Source organism: Urocitellus parryii, unplaced genomic scaffold (genome assembly GCF_045843805.1).
Source record: "Urocitellus parryii isolate mUroPar1 unplaced genomic scaffold, mUroPar1.hap1 Scaffold_62, whole genome shotgun sequence".
NCBI lineage: Eukaryota > Metazoa > Chordata > Mammalia > Rodentia > Sciuridae > Urocitellus > Urocitellus parryii.
The window spans coordinates 424,182-445,648 of record NW_027554113.1 but is presented as its reverse complement, the minus strand read 5'-3'; the positions used below and the strand labels follow the sequence as shown (position 1 = coordinate 445,648).

At 35.2% G+C, this 21,467-nt stretch overlaps 1 protein-coding gene and 1 non-coding gene across 2 annotated transcripts in view; both read left to right on the top strand.

Moving 5' to 3' along the window:
* The window catches only part of LOC144252872 (DNA polymerase alpha catalytic subunit-like), a 94,912-nt gene that overhangs the window by 71,950 nt on the left and 1,495 nt on the right, over positions 1–21,467 (top strand). The window contains 12 exon segments of the mRNA XM_077794940.1: positions 94–224; positions 1,096–1,250; positions 4,143–4,227; positions 5,145–5,206; positions 6,528–6,617; positions 9,660–9,776; positions 11,018–11,193; positions 14,003–14,132; positions 14,617–14,736; positions 16,816–16,915; positions 18,679–18,803; positions 21,142–21,291. Of these exon segments, the coding sequence (XP_077651066.1) occupies positions 94–224; positions 1,096–1,250; positions 4,143–4,227; positions 5,145–5,206; positions 6,528–6,617; positions 9,660–9,776; positions 11,018–11,193; positions 14,003–14,132; positions 14,617–14,736; positions 16,816–16,915; positions 18,679–18,803; positions 21,142–21,291 (1,441 nt within the window).
* LOC144252890 (small Cajal body-specific RNA 24) lies at positions 17,858–17,990 on the top strand. The gene has a single exon (XR_013343078.1).

Sequence of the window (21,467 nt, the reverse complement as noted above, 5' to 3'; positions counted from 1 at the left end):
GCTGCTTCATAGAGAGGCTTTTGTTTATTTCAAATATAGACTTGGAAAATGTGAAGTAATAGTTTTAAACAAAAAAGATTTTTTTCCTTTTAGGCAGAAGCTTCCTCAGTATTTAAAAGGAGAAACATTTTCTCATGTATTTGGAACCAACACATCCAGCTTGGAACTGTTCTTGATGAACAGAAAGATCAAAGTACCTTGTTGGCTTGAAGTAAAAAATCCAAGTAAGGAAAAATTTAGTCATAATGCTAAGTAGGTTGCTGATAAATGTGCTTTTTTTCCCCTAAAGGGAAGTTAAGGAATTGGTTTATATATTTTAGTGTGTTTATTTCCTTTTGTGTTTTTTCATCAAGATTTTCCTTGGATGATTGTAGGTATATTTGGAATCACTTTATCTCTGTAATGCCTGGCAGTTTAGTTTAGAAGGGGGCCTTAGCACAGGCAGCCGTTCAGGGTGCGTCCCATTATGCTGTTGTTTACATGTACTTCCCACCTGGCAGATAATGCCCAGCTGTTCTCCATAGTAAACTGCTGACCTTTGGAGGGGAGAAGAATCACATCCTAATGTGGATAGTACTTGTTTTGCCTGTTACTTGATATTTTCTAGCACTTGTATCTGAGATACTCTTTTATCTTCATGAATCTCTTAAAAATGTTTTATGATTCCTCCATGGTAGTGCTTTGGGTTTTTTAAACCTATCTTGGGTTCTGGATTCTTTAGATCATTTTACAAAAAGCTTTGTTTGGATTTTAAAAAAAAAATTGTAACTGTAGATGGACAGCATACCTTTATTTTATTTGCTTATTTTTTGTATGTGGTGCTAAGGATCAAATGCTGTGCCTCACACATGCTAGGCAAGTGCTCTGCCACTGAGCCATAGCCTCAGCCACTGTTTGGACTTTTTTTTCTCAAGAAAATGAACATAGGTACACACACATCCAGTAATGTGGCTTATTTTTAGTTAGATATTATGTCATTTTTAATAGAAGATAGGACTGAAGAATATCCCAGTTAATCACAGTTGTCATAATTATGGTACTTTTTTCTTTTTAAGTTAACAAAAGCGATTGATGTGTTATTTCTATTTTTTTCAGAGCTCTTGAACCAGCCAATCAGTTGGTGTAAATTTGAGGCCATGGCTTTGAAACCTGACCTGGTGAATGTAATTAAGGATATTGGTCCTCTTCCACTTGTGGTGATGTCTTTCAGCATGAAAACATTGCAGAATGCAAAGAACCATCAACATGAGGTAAAAAAAAAAAGGACATATTTTGTATTTGTTCCTTAGGTGTAATACTTGGCCTGAACTTGTATAGCTTTACTGCAACAAAGTTGTTCTTGGAGGGGAAAGCATACTAATTTAGTACAAAACTTCATTTTGGAGAAGGAATTGAATTTGTTTCTTTGTCTGGTGTTGTGGATTTTTTCAAGGAGTTAAATTGCTGAAAATATTTTTTTAATGTACACAGAGAATAATACAATGAACTCTCTATATCAATCACATATTCAGCAGTTAGCAAATTTTGTGACACCTGTTTTTCTCCCTTCTCTTTTTTCTCTTGAAGTATTTTAAAGTCAGTTTCAAACAGCATGTCATTTTAACCCTGTGTGCCTTTGTATACATCTCTTAAAATATGCACATTTTCTTATATACCATCATTAGCAAGCCCAATAACAGTAACAGTGATTCCTTGATTTAGTCTGAAATCCCCAGCACATACTTAAATGACTTTGTTTCTCACAATGTCTTTTAACAGATGGTTTGAATCAGGATTTACACAAGATTCACAGATGGTGTTTAATTTTTGTGCCACTTTCTTCTCTTTTTAAATTGTATAACTCCCACCCATTCCCCCCACTTTCTTTTCAATGACATTGAATGATTACAAGAATCACTGATAGTTGTCTCATATAATGTCCCATTTTCTGTCTGTATTTGTTTGCTCTGTTGTGGTATCATTGGACTTCTTCCTCTCTACCAGTGGTTGGCAAACAGTGGTCTGTGAGCCAAATTCATCCCACTACCTGTTTTTGTAAATAAAGTTTCCTTGAAACACAGCATATCTTCAACTGTTTTTGCTCTACAACAGCAGAGTCAGTTAGTCATGACAGAGACCATGAGGCCTGCAAAGACTAAAATACTTATTTTTGGTCCTTTATAGAAACAGAGTGCCTACTCTTCCTCCATCCTTCATACATCCATATGCTATAAGTTATCTCTAAAGGATGAATTAGATTCAAGTTCAACTTTCTTAGCCAAAATACTTTATAGGTAGTAGAGTGTACTTCATATTGGAAGACACATAATGTCAGGTTAAGCTGCTATTATTGAAGCTAAGATTGGTCAGTGGGCTCAAATGGTGATAACCACTGTATATTTCTCCATCAGCTTTTCATCTAACCTTGCCACTACATGTGTTTTGGGCTGTTGTGGAGTGCTGTTGTGGTCTATTGCGTTGTGAGATGTTGAGCAGTGTCCGTGGCCTCTACCTGCTAGATGTGTGTACCCCCTCTCCCTGCTAGGTGTAACAGTCTAAAAATGCCTCCAGCAATTGCCAAATATTCCTTAGAGGAAAATGTGAGGGTACAGTTATCCCCAGTTGAGAACTACTGTTCTAATGCCTCCATGAATTAGTCATTTTACCTCAATTAGTTATTTCATTAAGAGTTTTAAAATGGTGGTTTTTACACACACACACACACACACACACACACACACGTATGTGTATTCCCTATCTGTTGAATTCATTATTATTTTATTTTTGACATTATTATTTTGAAATGGGGTCTCACTATGTTGCCCAGGCTGGCCTTGAACTTCTGGGCTCAAGTGAGCCCCCTGCCTCAGTCTCTCAAGTAGCTGGAACCATAGGCGAGCACCAGTGTGGTCAGCTTGTTACATTTGATCCTTATGGTTTTCTTACTCTGATCAATGGGAGTTTCTTTATGTTTGCTTCATTTTGACATAAATGGGGGTATTTTTAAAAGGGGATTTTGGACAATATTTGCATTCTTTTAGTATGTGATTTCATCTTTATTTTTGGTAGTGCTGGAGACTGAATGAATGCAAGCGCTTGTGCATGCTGAGTGCATGCTCTACCACTGAGCTACAACCCAAGCCCTGATCTTTAAATAATCATTTCTGTAGATGATTGGAGTTAATAGTTAAGTGTTTGGGAAAGGTTCAATAAGTCCTTAGTTAAAATTAAAAAAGAAGTGTCCGTTCTCTTGTGCCCAGAGTTAGGTTTTCACAGACTGTTTCCTAATAAAGTAAATAGGGCTCTGTGGAGAAATGGCTTAATGAAGGCAGGGAATGTTTAAGATAAATCTTGAACATCGTGTTATATCAGAAAGTAAGGATGATATTAAAATCTACTGAAGATATGTCAGAAGGACCTAGGAAACAACTTGCAGAGTATCCTACTGACCAAAGGTGGGACAATGTGAGCACGATAAGAATAATTGCAATAGATGGAAACACTCAGTTCATGATGATACTAACAACAATACCACTGCCACATTGCTCATTTATGAAGGATACTCGGGAACTAACTCATTCTTAAAACTGATAAATGAGGGAATCAAATCAAGCATTATCCTGACTTTTCTGGAAAACATACTGTACCTCAGGCAACCAAATAATTGATGAAGTGAAGTTTCTGTTCTTAGAAGGTTTTCAGCTAATAAATAATGAAGGAAAAATGGAATAATACCACTTTCTAATCTCCAGTGAAATAATGGCTCTAGGCAATAATTGACAGTGGCTGCTAATTTCACTGAAATATAGAAAAACAGACATTATGTGTCTGTGCTTTCTGATAGAAGTAATCAGTAGCACCTCTAAAGTATTTTTGCCAAATAGTTGAACCTGGTTTTGATAAAGTCATTTGATCTAACTGTGAATTTATAGGCAGTACAGAAACAGAATGTGTTAAATGAAAGTGACCCTATTAGGATATAAGCAACAGAATCCATACTACGGAGCATTCTATAGGATAAACAACTCAGTTTCTTCAACTAATGTAAATTGCAGGGAGATGATAAGTGGGGTAGGGTTGTACCTGTAGTTTTACATATCAGTAAGAATGCAGAATATATATTAGGTGTCTGATAAGTGATTTCCTCCTTCCTTTCTTTGCAGGTTATTGCTATAGCAGCTTTGGTTCATCACAATTTTGCATTAGATAAAGCACCCCCACAACCTCCCTTTCAGTCACACTTCTGTGGTATGTATTTTTTAAAGATACTTTGTTAAAGACTTGATTTGAGTTTTTTCTTAGACTTTCAAAAATTATTTTCAAGAATAAATAGTGCATACTGTTAAGGTTGTTTTTAGCTATGGAAACTAAGTTTTATTGTCCAGAGTTTTCTGTGCAATGAGGCAGGTGCCAAGGAATAAATTAATGTTCGCCTATTCGGGAGAGGTTATAGTAATATCAAATTGAAATTGAGTTGTACTACAATTCAATGTGTGAAACATCCACAGAATTCTGTGTGTTTAATGAGTCAGTCTCCAAGGAGGATACTCATATAGTCCATGTTGAAAGCCAGTTAAATAAATTTTGTTTTAGCAAATTTATTTTGTTTTAGCAACACATTAGTTTTGCTAAACATAAAACAAAATTTATGATTACTGTGAAGTTTATTACTTAAGTAGGGGGAATACATAGAAGAAAACCCTGGTAATAGCTTGGTGAAAATGTGGATGAAACTAGTCATTAGCTCATTTCAACAAGCCTTTGTTCACCTCCTCTCTATGTTACTGTGAGAACAGCTATTTTTATGTTGTAGAGGAGAAACTCTTTTCCAAGTTTGAGAAGTTTGAACTGAGTTACTTCATTGTAAACTGGTTGAGGCTTTGGTGGTGGTGGGATTTCCTCTGGGAGAGAATGTTATAATCATTCATTTTGACTTTGATGGATAGCAAAATTTGATCAAAGTTTTAACAATTGTAGGGATAGAGTTCTTGCTTGGTGAGTCATTTGAATCACAACATGATCAATGAAAATACTTGAACCTTTTAACATTTAGGGATGGGGGAATATTTATATCTAATTTCCAAATTTCTATTTGGAAACATGCATTGATGTCTACCTGAAATTAAAATAAAATGGGTTTTGGAATTTTTTCCCCCTTCTTATAGTTGTGTCTAAACCGAAGGACTGTATTTTTCCATGTGCTTTCCTTGAAGTCATTAAGGAAAAGGTAAATAGCTAATTATTCCTTTTAAATATGAAGTATTTATTTGTTTGGAAAGAAAATAGGAGGATAGTATGCTCCATGAATTTTTTTCTGGGCCCTTAATAAAATGGCAGGGGAATAATAAAATGTAGTGAGCTTTTCACAAAGCTAAATGTATTCAATATAAATAATTTTTTTGGAGTGTACATTTTTTATTTTTTTTCTTTCATCTCCTTTTTAAAAATTTGTTCTAATTAGTTATACATGACAGAATGTGTTTTTTTAAAGAATTTTTTTTAGTTGTCAATGGACCTTTATTTATTGATACGTGGTGCTGAGAATCAAACCCAGTGCCTCATACATGCTAGGCAAGTGTTCTGCCACTGAGCCACAACCTCAGCCTGACAGAATGCATTTTGACACATCATACATAAATGGAGTATAACTTCTCATTCTTCTGGTTGTACATGATGTAGAATCACACTAGTTGTGTAATCATATATACACATAGGGTAATAATGTTTGATTAAAAGTTCACTTGTTAATGTCTTCACGTGACAAAATCAAATGCTGCAACCTTGTCAGGTTTCATGTATATTATTTTAAATTGACTTGAGAAGTCCAACAGTTTGAGGGTACTTTTAGGTTAGGCTATCATTTGTGACATGTCCTGAATTACCTATCCAAGTACAGTGACCTAGGAATTCTTGTAGAGTCAAACTGACATTTTTGTGATGTAGTTGTGGAATACATATAGTTTTCAATTTCTATTTTAAGAGATTTTTAATAAGAGCAGATTGAATACTTGATTTATATTCAGCAATCCAAGTGGAAGGCTTTTGTGTAAAGATAGATTTTATTTATATTTAAAATACTCACAATTTTTATATTTGTTTTTAGTCTAGTTTCTTATTTATCTGTTCTTATACCATTATTTGAGAATAGTTTATACAACCCTTGGAATTTCTTTTCCTGATAAATACATCAACAGTGAAGTCTACCAGGGATTATATAGGAAATTAAGTAATGCTTTTGAAAGGTACTCTGATTTATATGCTTTGAAATGTGTCCAATGTACAAACATGTCTCTATGGAAGGACATTTCTGCTCTTGCTGTTGCTTAGCACTTAAAATTTTGCTTTATTCTCATGCATATTACTAGAATGAGCTCCTCAGAGACTTTGTGCAATTATTATTGCAAAACCTAGAATCTAAAATTTCATTTCTGCATTTAGTTTTGAAATGGGGAGTTTCTTTTAACCCTAAGAAATGTTAATCCTGGTTAAACAAGAAGCCAAGGTATAATACTTTAAAGAGTTGGTGACTGGTATGTTTTTATTAACAGAATGTGAAGGTTGAGGTTGCTACAACAGAAAGAACACTGCTAGGTTTTTTCCTTGCAAAAGTTCACAAAATTGATCCTGATATCATTGTGGTAAGTAGCTTTTTGATCATGTTGCGGGGAAACTCTTCATTTCTTAGTTCTTTTCAGTGTGACTTTATTGGTTATTTTTATTGTTTATTTACTTTTGAGCTCCAAAGAATCTTTTCAGAGTGAAAGGAATTGCTATACTAATTACAAATAGAAAGGGGAAAAACCCTAGCCTACTATAAGATAGGCTTTGTGTGTGTGTGTGTGTGTGTGTGTGTGTGTGTGTGTGTGTGTGTGGTGTGTGTGTGTTGCTCGGGATTGAATCCAGGGCTTTGTGCATGCAAGGCAAGCACTTTACCAACTTAGCTATATCCCCAGCCCCCTAGGCTTTTTTTTCTAATATTAAAGCAACCCTTGAATTATTATTGAAGTTTAAAATACTCTAGTTATTTACAGTTGACGAGACCACCATATCAGTTAGTAAATGTATATAAGCTATTAGTATCTTTAAAATTTTTGCTTAGTGACCCAGATGTATAGTGTCAACAGGAGTTAATTAATTCCCTTGATTGGGTGCAAATCAGAAAACTAAGTATTTTAGTTTTATGAGCCTAGTGGATCTCTATGACATACCTTTGAGAGCTCATACTAGCAATTTTTTTTTCTCTTGACAACTTCCCATGTTCCGACTAGATAGTGAGAGCTAATAATTCATTGTTTTGCCCCAGTTCGTAGAAGTTATAAAGCAAGATATTTACTTTTGTGTGTTTTTTGGCCTTCCTTTATATGCTTCTTGATAGGAATTTTTCCTTTTGTCTTTTTTTCTGGGTCAATTGATCAGTCAAACTCTATTGTTTTATTTTTTGACAGAAAGTATAATAAACACCTATATTTTAAATATGATATTAGTAATATGGTTATAATATATATTAGTGGTAGATGGACACAATACCTTTATTTTGTTTATTTATATGTGGTGCTGAGGATCAAACCCTGTGCCTCACACATGCCAGGCAAGTGCTCTACCAATGAGCCACACCCCCGCCCCTATATATATATATATTTTTTTTAGTGTTAGAAAAATTAATAAAAAACTGTTCTTATATTACAGCTTCTTTTTAAAAGATCTTTTAAAAATGTGTTCTTTTTAGATATACATGTGTAGGGTATTTTTGTTTGTTTGTTTTTTAAGATAGGGTCTTGCTAAGTTGCTTAGGGCCTCACAAAGTTGTTGAGGCTGGCTTTGAACTCACAATCCTCCTGCCTCAGCCTTTTGAGCTGCTGGGATTACAGGCATATGCCACTGCATCTGGCAGTAGAGTGTATTTTGACATATTATACATACATGTAGTATAACTTAGTCTAATTGGGATCCCATTCTTGTGGTTGTACGTGATGTGGAGTTTCACTGGTGATGTATTCATATATGAACATAAGAAAGTTATGTCCTATTTGTTCTACGATCTATTCCCAGTCTTCTCCCTTCCCTTCATCCCCTTTGTCTAATACACTTAATTTCTATTCTTTCCTCCCCTTGTTGTGTGTTAGTATCCACATATCAGAAAGAACATTCAACATGTTTTTTTGGGATTGGCTTATTTAACTTAGTATGATAGTCTCTAGATCCATCTATTTACTGCCAAAAGTCATAAAGTAATCTGGTTATATTGAAGCCTTGCAAAAATGTTTGCCATATCCTTCAGGTTCATTTTTATTCTCAGATATCTTATCTTGTAGTGGCATAGCTACTGTCCTGAAAGCCTGCGGATTGTTAAAAATGTCTCTGCACCCACATCCCTTTGTTATTTCAGGACCCATATTTAAAGTGTGAAAAAATCTGTCCATAGTCCTCTGATGCTCTGGCTTAGCACTGGGCCCACACCTAGTCTCGACTAACAGTAATTTGGTCCCCAGAGTGATGTCTTGGAGCACTATGATACCTGGCCTGACTTAGGATGTTAGAGCCAAGTCTGAGTGAGAAATTCGAATGTAAGATAGAGTCCTGACATGAGTTTGGGTCCCTGATCCCAGGCGTGATAATTTGAAAATGATACATTCTTATAATCCTTTGGGACTTTAATTTAATAGACAAAACTGCCATAAATATATAATGGGGTATATTGTTTTTATGTGGTGGTAAAGTACACATAACATAAAATTAACCATTTTGACTGCTTTTAAGTGTACAATTCAGGGATATTAGCTACATACATAATGTGCAGCCATTAACACCATCCATCTCTGTAATTCTTCATCTTCTGAAACTGAAATGGTACTAATTACCTCCTCGTTCCCCTAGCCCCTGGCAACCATCATTCTGCCTTCTGTCTCAATGATTTTGTATACTCCAAGTGGTAGTATATGTTTTTAATTAAAATTAGTATCAAGTAAATCTATTTATTGATAACAATTATTTTGAACCTCGTCTAATTTTTAATTAAGTGAGTAATGTTATTCACGTGACAGAAATTGGGAATTATAGAAATGAAAAAATCTAGTTGCATTTTGAGTTATTTTCTATTCTATACAATTTTGTTTACTTCTTTTTAAGTTTTTTACTTGAACTATTCATTGGTATTATATATTTATTTTGTTGCATATTTATTAAGTATCTAAATCAGTAGGGGTTGAACTCAGGTTTTAAAGAAGCCAAATGCAGTTCCTGAATTTTCTAAGAAGTTTTTTGCAAACTCCTACAACACAAGCAGGTTTTCTGTTTTTAAGGAAGCAAAATTGAATTGTTTGAATACAGCTTTTAGTGATCATGTAAAAGTATGGGATGTTAAAATTTACATTTGCTTTTGAGATTGTGAGGCATGTGCTGCAAATTAAAAGAGATCATATGAACCTTGAATCAATTAGTATGAAATAAAGTTTAATTCAAGCAATCTGCTTAGCAGCCTTGTTAATGTCAAGGCTAATGAATGCTGCTGATGAATAAATTCCTGAAGAAGAAAGGACCCCCAATCGGAGGTAAGCTCACGATGTGATGTCTTCAATTAGAGACCAGAAAAAGAAAGGGCAAAGAAATTATGTGTGTTTGAAGGTAAATCATCTAATTTGCATTTGTTATAATGTTATTGGCTGCCTCCTTTTTCTGCCTAGGGTCATAATATTTATGGGTTTGAACTGGAAGTGCTACTGCAGTGAATTAATGTGTGCAAAGTTCCTCACTGGTCCAAGATAGGTCGTTTGAAGCGATCCACCATGCCGAAGCTTGGGGTAATGGTAGTTTTGAAAATCTTATTTCTTTTATTTGCCATTTTTTTATTGGGTACTTACCAAGAAAGTACTATACTTTTTTGAATAGGAATTGATTGTCTTATAGGAACTTCAATACATTTTAACTTTGGTACCAAATGTCTTTTCCTTGGAATCCAGCATTTTACTTGAAAAAGCCACTGGTCATTTTTTAAATCAATGATTGGAATCTAGAAATAGTAAAGAAAGACAGCACATACATATTACTTTTACTTCAGCATTCCTAAAGTGATAAGCCTTAGGGTAGGGTTGCAGGGTTCAGAATTCATTGAGTATTATCATTCAGGAAGATGGGAAGAATGAATGGAAGGGAGCTAATGTGAAATATAAGAAAGCAGTGAGCTATGTGCTTTCTCATGTAGTTAGCCTCTCATAGCAACTTCAATTTCATTTTGTAGACATTCACACAGGTCTAGTAGGGGAAGAACTGAGATTTGAACCCAGATCAGTCTGACTCTTTTAAAGCCTATGTACTTTTTATTCTGCTTGCTTGCTTCACATGTGGAGAGGTTTTGGTCGTCTTTGTATGAAGCACCTTCTTCCTAACCCTGATACTGTTCAGAGATTGAAGTCTTATTTTACCTAAAGCTTACAAATAAAATCATCATGCTATCTCATCAGAGAACTTAGGAATCTGTCCCTTTTATAATGATCTCTTGAGGATTCTGCTGCTGCTCTCTGCTATCAGAGTTGGGACTCTTACTCTTCTTTTTCTGTTCATATCTTTAAGGTGAAGAGGTTATTATTACTTATTGTAAACATTTGCTTATCTCACCCCTTTTTCCCTTCATACTCCCTTCAGACTTTTCTGAATATGGAATCTTCTCAGTGAGGTATACCCCAACCAGTCTATACCTGTAGGTATAGTCCCCCCAAATTCCTTATCCCTCCTACCCAACTCTACTTTTCCCCTTTGCCAGAAACTTATTAACTCCTAAAACTATATACTTTCTTATTTATGTTATTCATTTAATATATACAATAAAAATAAACTCAGGATTCTTAGTTTTTTGTTTTTTTTTTTTACTTTGTTCACTGCCATATCCTTAGAATAGTGTCAATCAGATACATGGTAAATGTTCAAAAATTTTCATTGATAAATGGAAGAATGAGAATTTTATTTTTGCAAATTTTGAGGTCAACCTCAAAGTAGGATAGCATGGAATATTCATGGGACTTGCTTTTTGTCCTCATCTTTGTAGGGCCGGAGTGGATTTGCTGAAAGAAATGCTACCTGTGGCCGAATGATCTGTGATGTGGAAATTTCAGCAAAGGAATTGATTCATTTCAAAAGCTACCATTTGTCTGAACATGTTCAACAGATTCTGAAAATGGAAAGGGTTGCAATTCCAATGGAAAATGTACAAAATATGTACAGGTATGATCCCAGATTCTTTAGAATCTGTCTATCTTGAAATTAGCAATAGAAGGATGCCACTACTATCCTTAAGCTATAGGGACCTGTGCCATGGTACCATGGAACAGAACATTGTCTTTATGTCATCACCACCGTGTCCATTACTTCATAATTTGAACTAGTTTACTTCTTGAATTATTCTAATTTGATCTGTTTATGTCCATCTCCTTCACATTTTTTAACACTACCTTGATGTTTCCTATTGGTAATTTGGAAATTGATATGAATTTAGAGTTTGACACTTCTTTCACTTAATTTTTAAATATTTTTTAGTTGTTGATGTACCTTTATTATTTATTTATTTATTTACATGTGGTGCTGAGGATCGAACCCAGTGCCTCACACATGCTAGGCAAGTGCTCTGCCACTGAGCCACAACCCCAGCCCCATTCTTTCACATAATTAATGAGATATTTTGGAAATACAAAAAACTGAGCAATCACTAAGCCATTTAGAGATATTACTTGCTTGTTTTTAAAGTAAGGTTTCTGCTACTTCTCTAGCTATTTTTTCATGTTTTCCTACCTGTTTCTCCAGAGTTCTTGGACTACTGCTCTCTTTTGACTTTGTATCCTCTCCAAGTAATCTCATTGTCTTGAAAATTTAAATACCATATGGGGGCTGATGCTCCTCTCTGTGTTTATTCAGTTTTGAATTTTCCCCTACATTTCAGATTCATGTATTCACTTGATGTTTAATATGAACCTTTAGTTTGTTCAGAACTGAGCTCTGATCTTCTCCCATTGTCTTTCTGTAGTCTTCCCTTACTAAATTAATGATACCTCTATTTTTTCATTACCATTGTAAGCCTTCAGTCATCTTCTCCCCTAAACCTCTGAGGCTTCCTTGGTTCCTCTCTCTGATATCCTACAGTAGATCCATTAGGTAATTCTATCAGCTCTTCTAAATATATCTAGATCTGACAACATCTTTTCACCTCCATTGACCCTACCCTGGTTTAGGCCACCATCCCCTTCCCCCTGAATTGAAGCTGTCTTAGTCTGTTTTCTGTTGTTTATAATGCAGTACCACAGACTGGGAAAATTATAAAGAAAGGAGATTTATTTTGACTTATGGTTCTGAAGGTCTAAGCTTGAGGAGCTGCATCTAATGATGATCCTCTTATTGTCAGAGACCTGAGGTGGTACAGTGTATCACCTGGTGAGAGGCAGAGAGTGAATGTGTGTATCCTTAGCTTTCTTTTTTCTCTTCTTATAAAGCTACCTGCATTCAATCATGGGGGCTCAAAGCCCCCACTTTAAATACTTTAGTATTTAAGTTTCTACCCTCATAATATTTCACAGTGGGGATTAAATTCCAACATGAGTTTCAGAGCGATAAACCATATTCAAACTGTAGCACTGGGTCTTATATTGCCAGTCTCCTTGGTTTTGCTCTTGCTCCTTCGTGGTTTATTTTTAATCCAGGATCAAGGTTATCCTGCTGAAATTAAAGTCAGCTCAAAATCTCCCATTGACTGTTCATTTGGAGTAAAACTGGATTTTATTTTGGCTTATGAGGTCCTATGCACTGTATCTCTATGCTGTTGACTGTCTTCTGCTCTCACTATCATTCTCTCTCATTCAGCCATATTTATGTACTTCCAGGTCCTGAAACTACCATATATGAAGTAAGCATATATTGCATGTTTATTGTGCACTAGGCACTGTCTATAACCAGCTCAGAGCATTGGAATGCTCTTCTGACTACCTGGATTGCTCTTCCCTCAGATACCTTTCCATAAGGCTTGCTCCTGTGTTAGTCAGCTTTCTATGCTGTAACAAAATTTCCTGAGAAGAGCAACTCAAGGGAAGATTTATTTTGGCTCACAATTTTAGAGGTTTCATCTGTAGTTGGTTGACTCTGTTGTTGCATTTAGGCTTGTGCGTTTAAGCACTGTTGGATTCAGTGCTTGCTTGGGGTAGTTGTTATATGATAATGAGTCTAAATGCAGAACATGGTGGGGAACACATGGGGAGGAGAGAGTGAAAGAGAAAGAGAAGTATACCCTCAAGGGCATCCCCCCACTAGGACCACTTCTTAAAATGTTTCTGCCACCTCCCAAACCCATCATGGATGAATCATGCTATAATCGTTATAATCCAGCTACCTCCCAAAGGCCCCACCTCTGAACAGTACTGTACTGGGGACTAAGCTTTCAACACATGAGCTTTTGGGGGTCATTTCAGGTCTAAATCATAACACTTGTTCACCACTTCCAGGTCTTTATTTTCAATGAAGTTTTCTCTGGTTCTCTAACTAAAAGTTCAATCTCTGTTCTTGATATTTTATACTGTCTTTGGGGCTTAACTTTTTCTCTTTAACACTTTGCATTATATAATATACTACATATTTAATTTATTTTTATTTTTTAAACTCTTGTCTTCCCCATGAGGATTTAAACTCCACGAGGATAGGACTTCCTGTCCATTTTGGGTATAGCCAGTGCCTAGTGCATAGTAAACATGCAATATATGCTTGTTTCATAGAATGAATGAAAGGATTCAGTGATTTTCAGGTATGCAGTTATTAACACATATGAATTTTTTTGTGGAATTTTTTTGTGCTTAGAGAAGGGCACTGGGATCAGTGGTATAAATGAATTCCTAATTACATACCGACCTTCTTTTAAATTGTTTCCAAAGGCAAGGTGCTGTTGCTCTGAAGTTACTTACACCAAAAATTCCTTGGAAGATTTTATGAAGTTCTGATTATAGTTATTGTTTCTTTTAATTACTTGATTCTGTTTCATTCTTACTTTTCTGTACAGTGAATCTTCTCATCTGTTGTACCTGTTGGAACACACCTGGAAAGATGCCAGGTTCATTTTGCAGATCATGTGTGAGCTAAATGTTCTTCCATTAGCATTGCAGATCACTAACATCGCTGGAAACATTATGGTAAACCTAACTTAGAAAGGGGGAAAGAGCATTTCCTGTTGGATTCAGTGCTTGCTTGGGGTAGTTGTTATATGATTATGAGTCTAAATGCATGCTTATAAAATGAGTAACTTGGATTCTGAAAGCTGGGCATCTTTTGTAAAAGGAAAAACTGGTTGGGAGAAGGGGAGGAATGCCAGGTGCAGTGTGCTGAAATTTGGGTGAACATAAGGATCATCTCTCTAACATCTGGATGTGTCTGGTGGAATGGTCCTTTTGGGAGTAAGGAAATAGCCAAGTTGTTAATAATTTAAGCTGTCTCTTTTATAATACTTAAAGAAAATGTTAGAAATAATTTACTACTTTCCCCCACAAAAAAGCAGCCTTTATTTTAGTAGTAGTTTTGAAGGAGGTATCTTGATAAAATTAAAATTAACTAACTCAAAGTTGTTTTTGTTTGTTGTGATTTGGAGCTCAAATTGTAAAAAGAATTTCTATTTAATAGTCCAGGACACTGATGGGTGGACGATCTGAGCGTAATGAGTTCTTGTTGCTTCATGCATTTTACAAAAACAACTATATCGTGCCTGACAAGCATATTTTCAGAAAGCCTCAGCAAAAAATGGTGGGTCCAAAATTACGTAGTATTTTGCTTTTCTTATTCCTCGTTTTTAATTACCTAGATAGCTTTTTTAAAAAAATTGCTGCAATAACATCTGCCTCTAGAATAATCCCCTGTGTACTAGAAATCATGTCAAGTTTGTTCCAGTGGGTTTGGGTGGTTTCCTTCTCTACTTTTTTTCTGTACAGAAAAAATTATTTGTGAAATATGAAATTCTTAAAGGTGGAATTAGACCTTTTTGGTAGATACCTACACATGGAAAATGTTTTGTCACTTAACCACTATCCAAAGCTTAATGTCAATTAAACCTTTAATTTCCTTAAACCAGTGAGCTTTTATTTTTATGTTGCATTTTTTCTGTACAGGTTTAATATCTGTAATCTAAAATGTTTGAAACGGGAAGCGTTTCAGATTTTGATTTTTTTCCAGATTTTGGAATATTTGCATTTTTGTAATGAGGTATCTTGGGGATGTGATTGAAGTCTAAACACAAAATTGTTTTATGCCTTATATAACATCCTGTAGTAATTTTATACCATATTTTTAGTGTACCTGTGTTTTGACTGTACCCTGTTACATGAAGTGGGGATTTTGTACTTGAATAAGGCATCATGTTGGTACTCAAAATGCTTCATATTTTTTAAATATATATTTTAGTTATACATTGACACAATATCTTTATTTTGTTTATTTTTATATGGTGCTGATGATCGAACCCAGGATCTCTCACGTGCGAGGCAAGCGCTCCACCACTGAGCCACAACCCCAGCCCCTGTTTCATATTTTTGAGCACTTCAGATTTTAGATTTTCAGATTGGGGATACTCGGTTTGAACTAGTATGATTATGAACACTACAATCAGGTTTCTGAAGTGGCCTCCATCATATTGGGGCTAAAACTTTAGCTACTGTTCTATCTATTGATGGTAAATTATACAGAATGGAAATTTAATGTTGAAAGTGTGATTAAGGTGGCTGGGGATGTGGCTCAAGTGATAGCACGCTTGCCTGGCATGCATGCAGCCCAGGTTCGATCCTCAGTACCACATACAAACAGAAATGTTGTGTCCGCCGAAAACTAAAAAATAAATATTAAAATCCTCTCTCACTCTCACTCTCTCTTTAAAAAAAAGTGTGATTAAAGTTCTTGTATTTGCTTGTTTTATGAACCTTACCAAAATTAATAGTGAATATTAATTTAGAACTATTTAATTTATCCAGAAGCATTAAATGTGGGCCATTAGTAAACTACACAGGAATGGATTTTCATTATGTGGACATAGTTATTTTAAAGTGTCCATATTAACAATGAGAGTGAGCCAGGCATCGTGGCATGTGCCTATAGTCCCTGTGCTACTTGGGAGGACACAGGAGAATTCACTTGAACTTAGGCATTTGAAGTCACCCTAGGCAGCGTAGCAAAATCCCATCTAAAAAAAAAGCTGGGGTGTATTGGTGCATGCCTATAATCCCAGTGGCTCAGGAGGCTGAGACAGGAGAATCATGAATTCAAAGACAGCCTTTGACAGCATTGGCAAGGCACTAAGCAACTCAGTGAGACCCTGTCTCTAAATAAAATACAAAATAGGGCTGGGGGTGTGGCTCAGTGGTTGAGTGCTCCTGAGTTCAATCCCTGGTACCACCTACCCTCCTCCAAAAAAAAAAAAAAAGAGACAGAGAACAATAATACCTATGTGAAATACTGTAGTTTTTTTTACATCATGAATATTAGAGTGATGAATTTAATAGGACCCGTTTACAATTACAAATTCTGTATAATATGAAAAGTTGTATTTTTAATAATCATGAATTAAAAATATGAACTTTCTATGAGTTCAGAAATATTTAAAATAGAACTTGCATAGATTCTGAGATATAGCATTGCTTAGGAAACTACCATGCTTGGCATTCATTTTGATTCATGAACATATTACAATAATTGCATTTTCCCATAGGTAGGACCACTAACTAAAAATAATGTTGGTTAAAACTAAGTACTGTTATTGAAAAAGAGAGAATGGTAAGACTTCCTAATTAAGTAATTAATTGCTGGCTGATTAAGTTATCTTTCATTTGACATTAGAGAGATGAAGATGAAGAAATTGATGGAGATACCAATAAATACAAGAAAGGGCGGAAGAAAGCAGCTTATGCTGGAGGCTTGGTTTTGGACCCCAAAGTTGGTAAGATGAGACCTTGGATTGGTTTACTCTGGGCGTTAAGGGTTTTTTTTCAGGTATAGCTAGACCTGTATTGGATCTTAGAAGTCAGCAAGTAGATAAAAATAAGATCATAATGATCTTATTTTTATCTTGTATGTTGTGCAAATCTTGTTTGCCAGTCAGCTAATATGGAATTAATGTGGATTTTTCTGCTATTCTAATATAATTTTTATTTATATAATTTTTACATATCTTGAAATACTGTTTTTTTTTTTTAACTTTTTCTAACCACTTAAAAATGTTTCTTAGCTTATTAATGATACAGAAATAGGCAGTTAGCTGTGTTTGGTTTCTGCATGCTTTGCCAACCCCTGGTCAGGTGTAGAAGCTATGTGTCCTGCAATGGGAGTACCTCTCCCTTCTTCCCTCCATTCTGTGAGGGTAGGTTCTGCCTCTGCCAGTATGCTAGGACCAATTCATTTGGCCAACAGAGTTAAATACAGATAATAGCCACAAAATTGAATTTTAACAGGAGAATAACTTTTCCTTGTCAAGAGTGGCAAAGATAGTGTTTTGTGGTAGAGCTAGAAAGGATCTTATTTTTAAGCCGTTTTGACCATTTTTAAGTGTACAGTTCAATAGCAGTGTTACACATATTCACATTGTTGGACATAATGTGAATTTTATCAAGTAATTCACTCTTGAGTAGGAGACATTTTTGACAAAATTGGATGTATTATTGGTTGGAGTCACATGGAACAGTAATACTTTGGTGTTACATTTGGACTTGAATGCTGACTATGTGATCTTGTGTTGCCTGTTGAACATCTATAAGACTCGTTTTCTTCTTCTGTAAAATGGATATAAGAATAATCTACTATAGAGGGATTTAAGGAATAAATAGAATTGTTTGACACAGGGTAAGCTGTCAATAATATATGTTTATGGTTATTGTCTTAATACTGGACATTTATTATTTTTATTCAGTTTCTTCTCAAAGTGAAGGAAACTCTTTGTAAATGTCCTAGAGAAATATAGTAGCTTTCTGTTCACCTTTTGTAAGCAAAAAGGGTGGATCGTTCCACTACTGACATTCATATAAATATTTCTTATCTGGTTTTCAGCACAGTTCATGTACAGGTAAATGGGCTACCCATTTTATTGTTTGAAGGTGTGTTTGTAAATATATATATATATAATGATGGTGAAGCTGGGAGTGGATATCCACACACTTACTGGTGTTTTTTTTTTTTTTTTAAGAGAGAGAATTTTTAATATTTATTTTTTAGTTTTCGGTGGACACAACATCTTTTATTTTATTTTTATGTGGTGCTGAGGATCCAACCCAGCGCCCTGTGCATGCCAGGCGAGTGCACTACCGCTTGAGCCACATCTCCAGCCCCTGGTGTTGGGTGGGAAGGAATGCTTGCTTGAGGGAGAATTTAGCAACATTCTTTTGGAAGTAGATATGATCTCTCTCCAAAATAATTGGCCCTGAGTGGTGTTTTCCCATAATAATGGTATATTTGGGGACTGTTGGGGAAGGACTGGTTCAAGCTGGTTTCATGGGGAGACAGAATGTTTTCATCAATCTTTTGTGATCTGGGCTTTCACTCTAATCCAATCATTTTATGGTGTGATAGTCCACTTCTGTCTCTTTTGTCTGCTTTATAGTGCTGGAGAGTAAATGGTTTCTATTACACTTTTTAATAGAGTACTTCTAATATGTTTTGACAGTGTTTTTCTTTAGACTTTTTTGACATTATGTGACCTTTTTATTTCAGGTTTTTATGATAAGTTTATTTTGCTGCTGGACTTCAACAGTTTATACCCTTCCATCATTCAGGAATTTAACATTTGTTTTACAACAGTGCAAAGCGTTGCTTCAGAGACACAGAAAGTTACAGAGGTTTGTATTTAACTGGGGTCTCTTGAAATTAGGATTAAAAGTATTGCTTAAAGGAGGAGGAGAACCAAAGGAGTTAGTGTTGTAGTTTTTCTTTTTCTTCTTTATGCCTTTATTTTTATGTGGTGCCAGGGATCAAACCCAGTGCCTCACGCATGCTAGGCAAGCACTCTACCACTGAGCCACAACCCCAGTCCCTGTAGTATTTCTTCTTAAAGGATATATTAATTATGTCCTTAGTTATCAAAAAGAGAGGTTGTCCAGAAAGAGATAAACTGGTTCAGTATCTTTTTAAAAGTAGTGTTATTGAGGTATAATTCACACACATTACAATCCACATAGCAGTCCTGGCGTTTAGATTATTCAGTTTGTAATCATTACTATGTTCATCTTTAGGACATTTTTATTATTTCCCAAGGAAACATTTTACTATCATATCCCTCCCCCCATTCCTCCCAGCTCTAGGGAATCACTAATCTTCCTGCCTATATAGATTTGTGTATTCTGGACATTTCATATGAATGGAATCATACAACATGTGGTCTTTTGTATCTTACTTTGCACATTATTTTCAAGGTCCATCTGTGTTGTAACATGTATTGATACTTCTATTTTTTCTTTTATACCTCCTGTTTGCTTTCCTTCCTTCTTTCCTTTGTCCTCCTTTCCTTCCTTCCTTCTCTTTTTTCATAGCAGAAGATGCCTATTTGCCCTCTAGCTTCTTAATTTACATGTTTTTTAGTTCCAGCCACCTGCCCAGGAGCTGTTTTTTCATTTCCAATTCCATATTCCCAAAAAAGAGAATCTAATAGGCTTGCCTAGGTCAGTGAGCACCTCTGGTCCTATCACTTGTGACCGCAGGAGTGGGTTCACAGAGTACAAATCTGGCTGTTAAAGATGAATCTTTCTATGGAACTAGAGGATAATCTTACAGAGGTGGTATTGGGTAGACAACCTCCCAAATAGTGACTGACTTAGATTAATGTTCTTTGGGCTTTGTCCTACTACTGTACCAGCACGTGGTAATTATCATTATCCAGCCCTTTTCCCCAACTGCTGACCAGCAGTGTTTTGTTTATTTGAGCTTTTGAATTTGGATTTTGGATATATAACAGAATCCTTTCAGAGTAGAAGGACTTTAGAAGTCACCTAAGAAGTATACATGTAGCTATTAATGGATTCTGTATCATTTTCATGTACTATATTTTATCTTCAGATCAGTTAGTGTCACATAGGTAGTGATGGTGAAGCTGGGAGTGGATTGCAAATTTTTTGACTCCAGATTGTTTCAAGTTTACTTTTCATTTGACTTTCATAGTTGCTGTAAATAAATTGGAATGTGTAGCAAGATCTTTTTAATAGGTCTGCTATCATCATGTGCTATATTGGAAAACAATAGGTCCCTGTTACTTTTCTAAGAGTGTTCATTTACAGATATTGATCTTTATAAAATTAGATACTTTGTAAAGGCTGGCTTATCAAATGGCATTGACTTGACATACTTTAAGCTAAGAGGTTTATTTTAAATTTTGTACCTTTGAAAGGGCAAATGCATCTGGCTTTTCTTTGTAGCCTGTTAATAGAATTAATGGAGACTTGAGAAAAATGGTCTAATTCTTTCCCTGCTTTTTCCTGCTGTAAATTTTAATATAAGAAGACTGCTGGTTGCTTTTTGAAAATGTTGCTATTCTTCTGCCAATTGTAAAGCAATTTATAGGTTAAAAAGTATAACATCAGTGCTAAGGAATATATTTGTATTAATTTTTAGAAATGTCATGGCCTATTTAAATGTGCTTCAAATTCTTAAAAGAAATTTGCTAGTTTAGTATTTAGCTTTTTATTTTTAGTCTAAAACATTTACAATAATTGTTATGATTCTCCATAGTTTTAAATTTCTATAGCATTTTGTTTGGTCGTACAAATGCTTTAAAATGGTAGTTTAGCTGCTGGTTATTTTTTTAAAATCCTAGAAGTCTGTCTGAGCGTTTGTATTTTAAAAGCAATTTCCCCAAACATGTTGCTCCTCAATCTTGTTGAAGAGGATGGTAGCATGTGTAAAAACCCATCCCTTTAAATGAAATCAAAATTTGTGAGTAACTACAGGGGTGGGAGATATTGGGAATGACAGGCTGATAGAACACGGGTGGGAGGAAGGTGGTAGTGGGAAGGGCCATGGTCTGCAATCTGTTCAACTCTTTCTTAGGGAACGTTAATCTTTACTCATATAAGAAAGAAGCTTTTAAAGATGTGATCATGGGGTAAAGTGCCTACCAAATATTATTTTAGAATTTTATTTTACTGAAGTTTTACTCTCTGAAAATTTCTGTTGTGTGTTTATCAGGATGGAGAACAAGAACAGATCCCTGAGTTGCCAGATCCAAGCTTAGAAATGGGCATTTTGCCCAGAGAAATCCGGAAACTGGTAGAACGGAGAAAACAAGTCAAACAGCTAATGAAACAGCAAGATTTAAACCCAGATCTTGTTCTTCAGGTATATTTTTTCACTAAGAGACGTATGAATGAAAATTTCAGCTTTTACAATTTGATTATTTAGGAATAGTATATAATAGTACAAACACTCAAGATGCTATGGGCAAGCACATGTGCTTATTTTATTTGTGGGTAAGTTGCCATTCAAAAACACTAGACTGCCTCAGAATAGGAGGT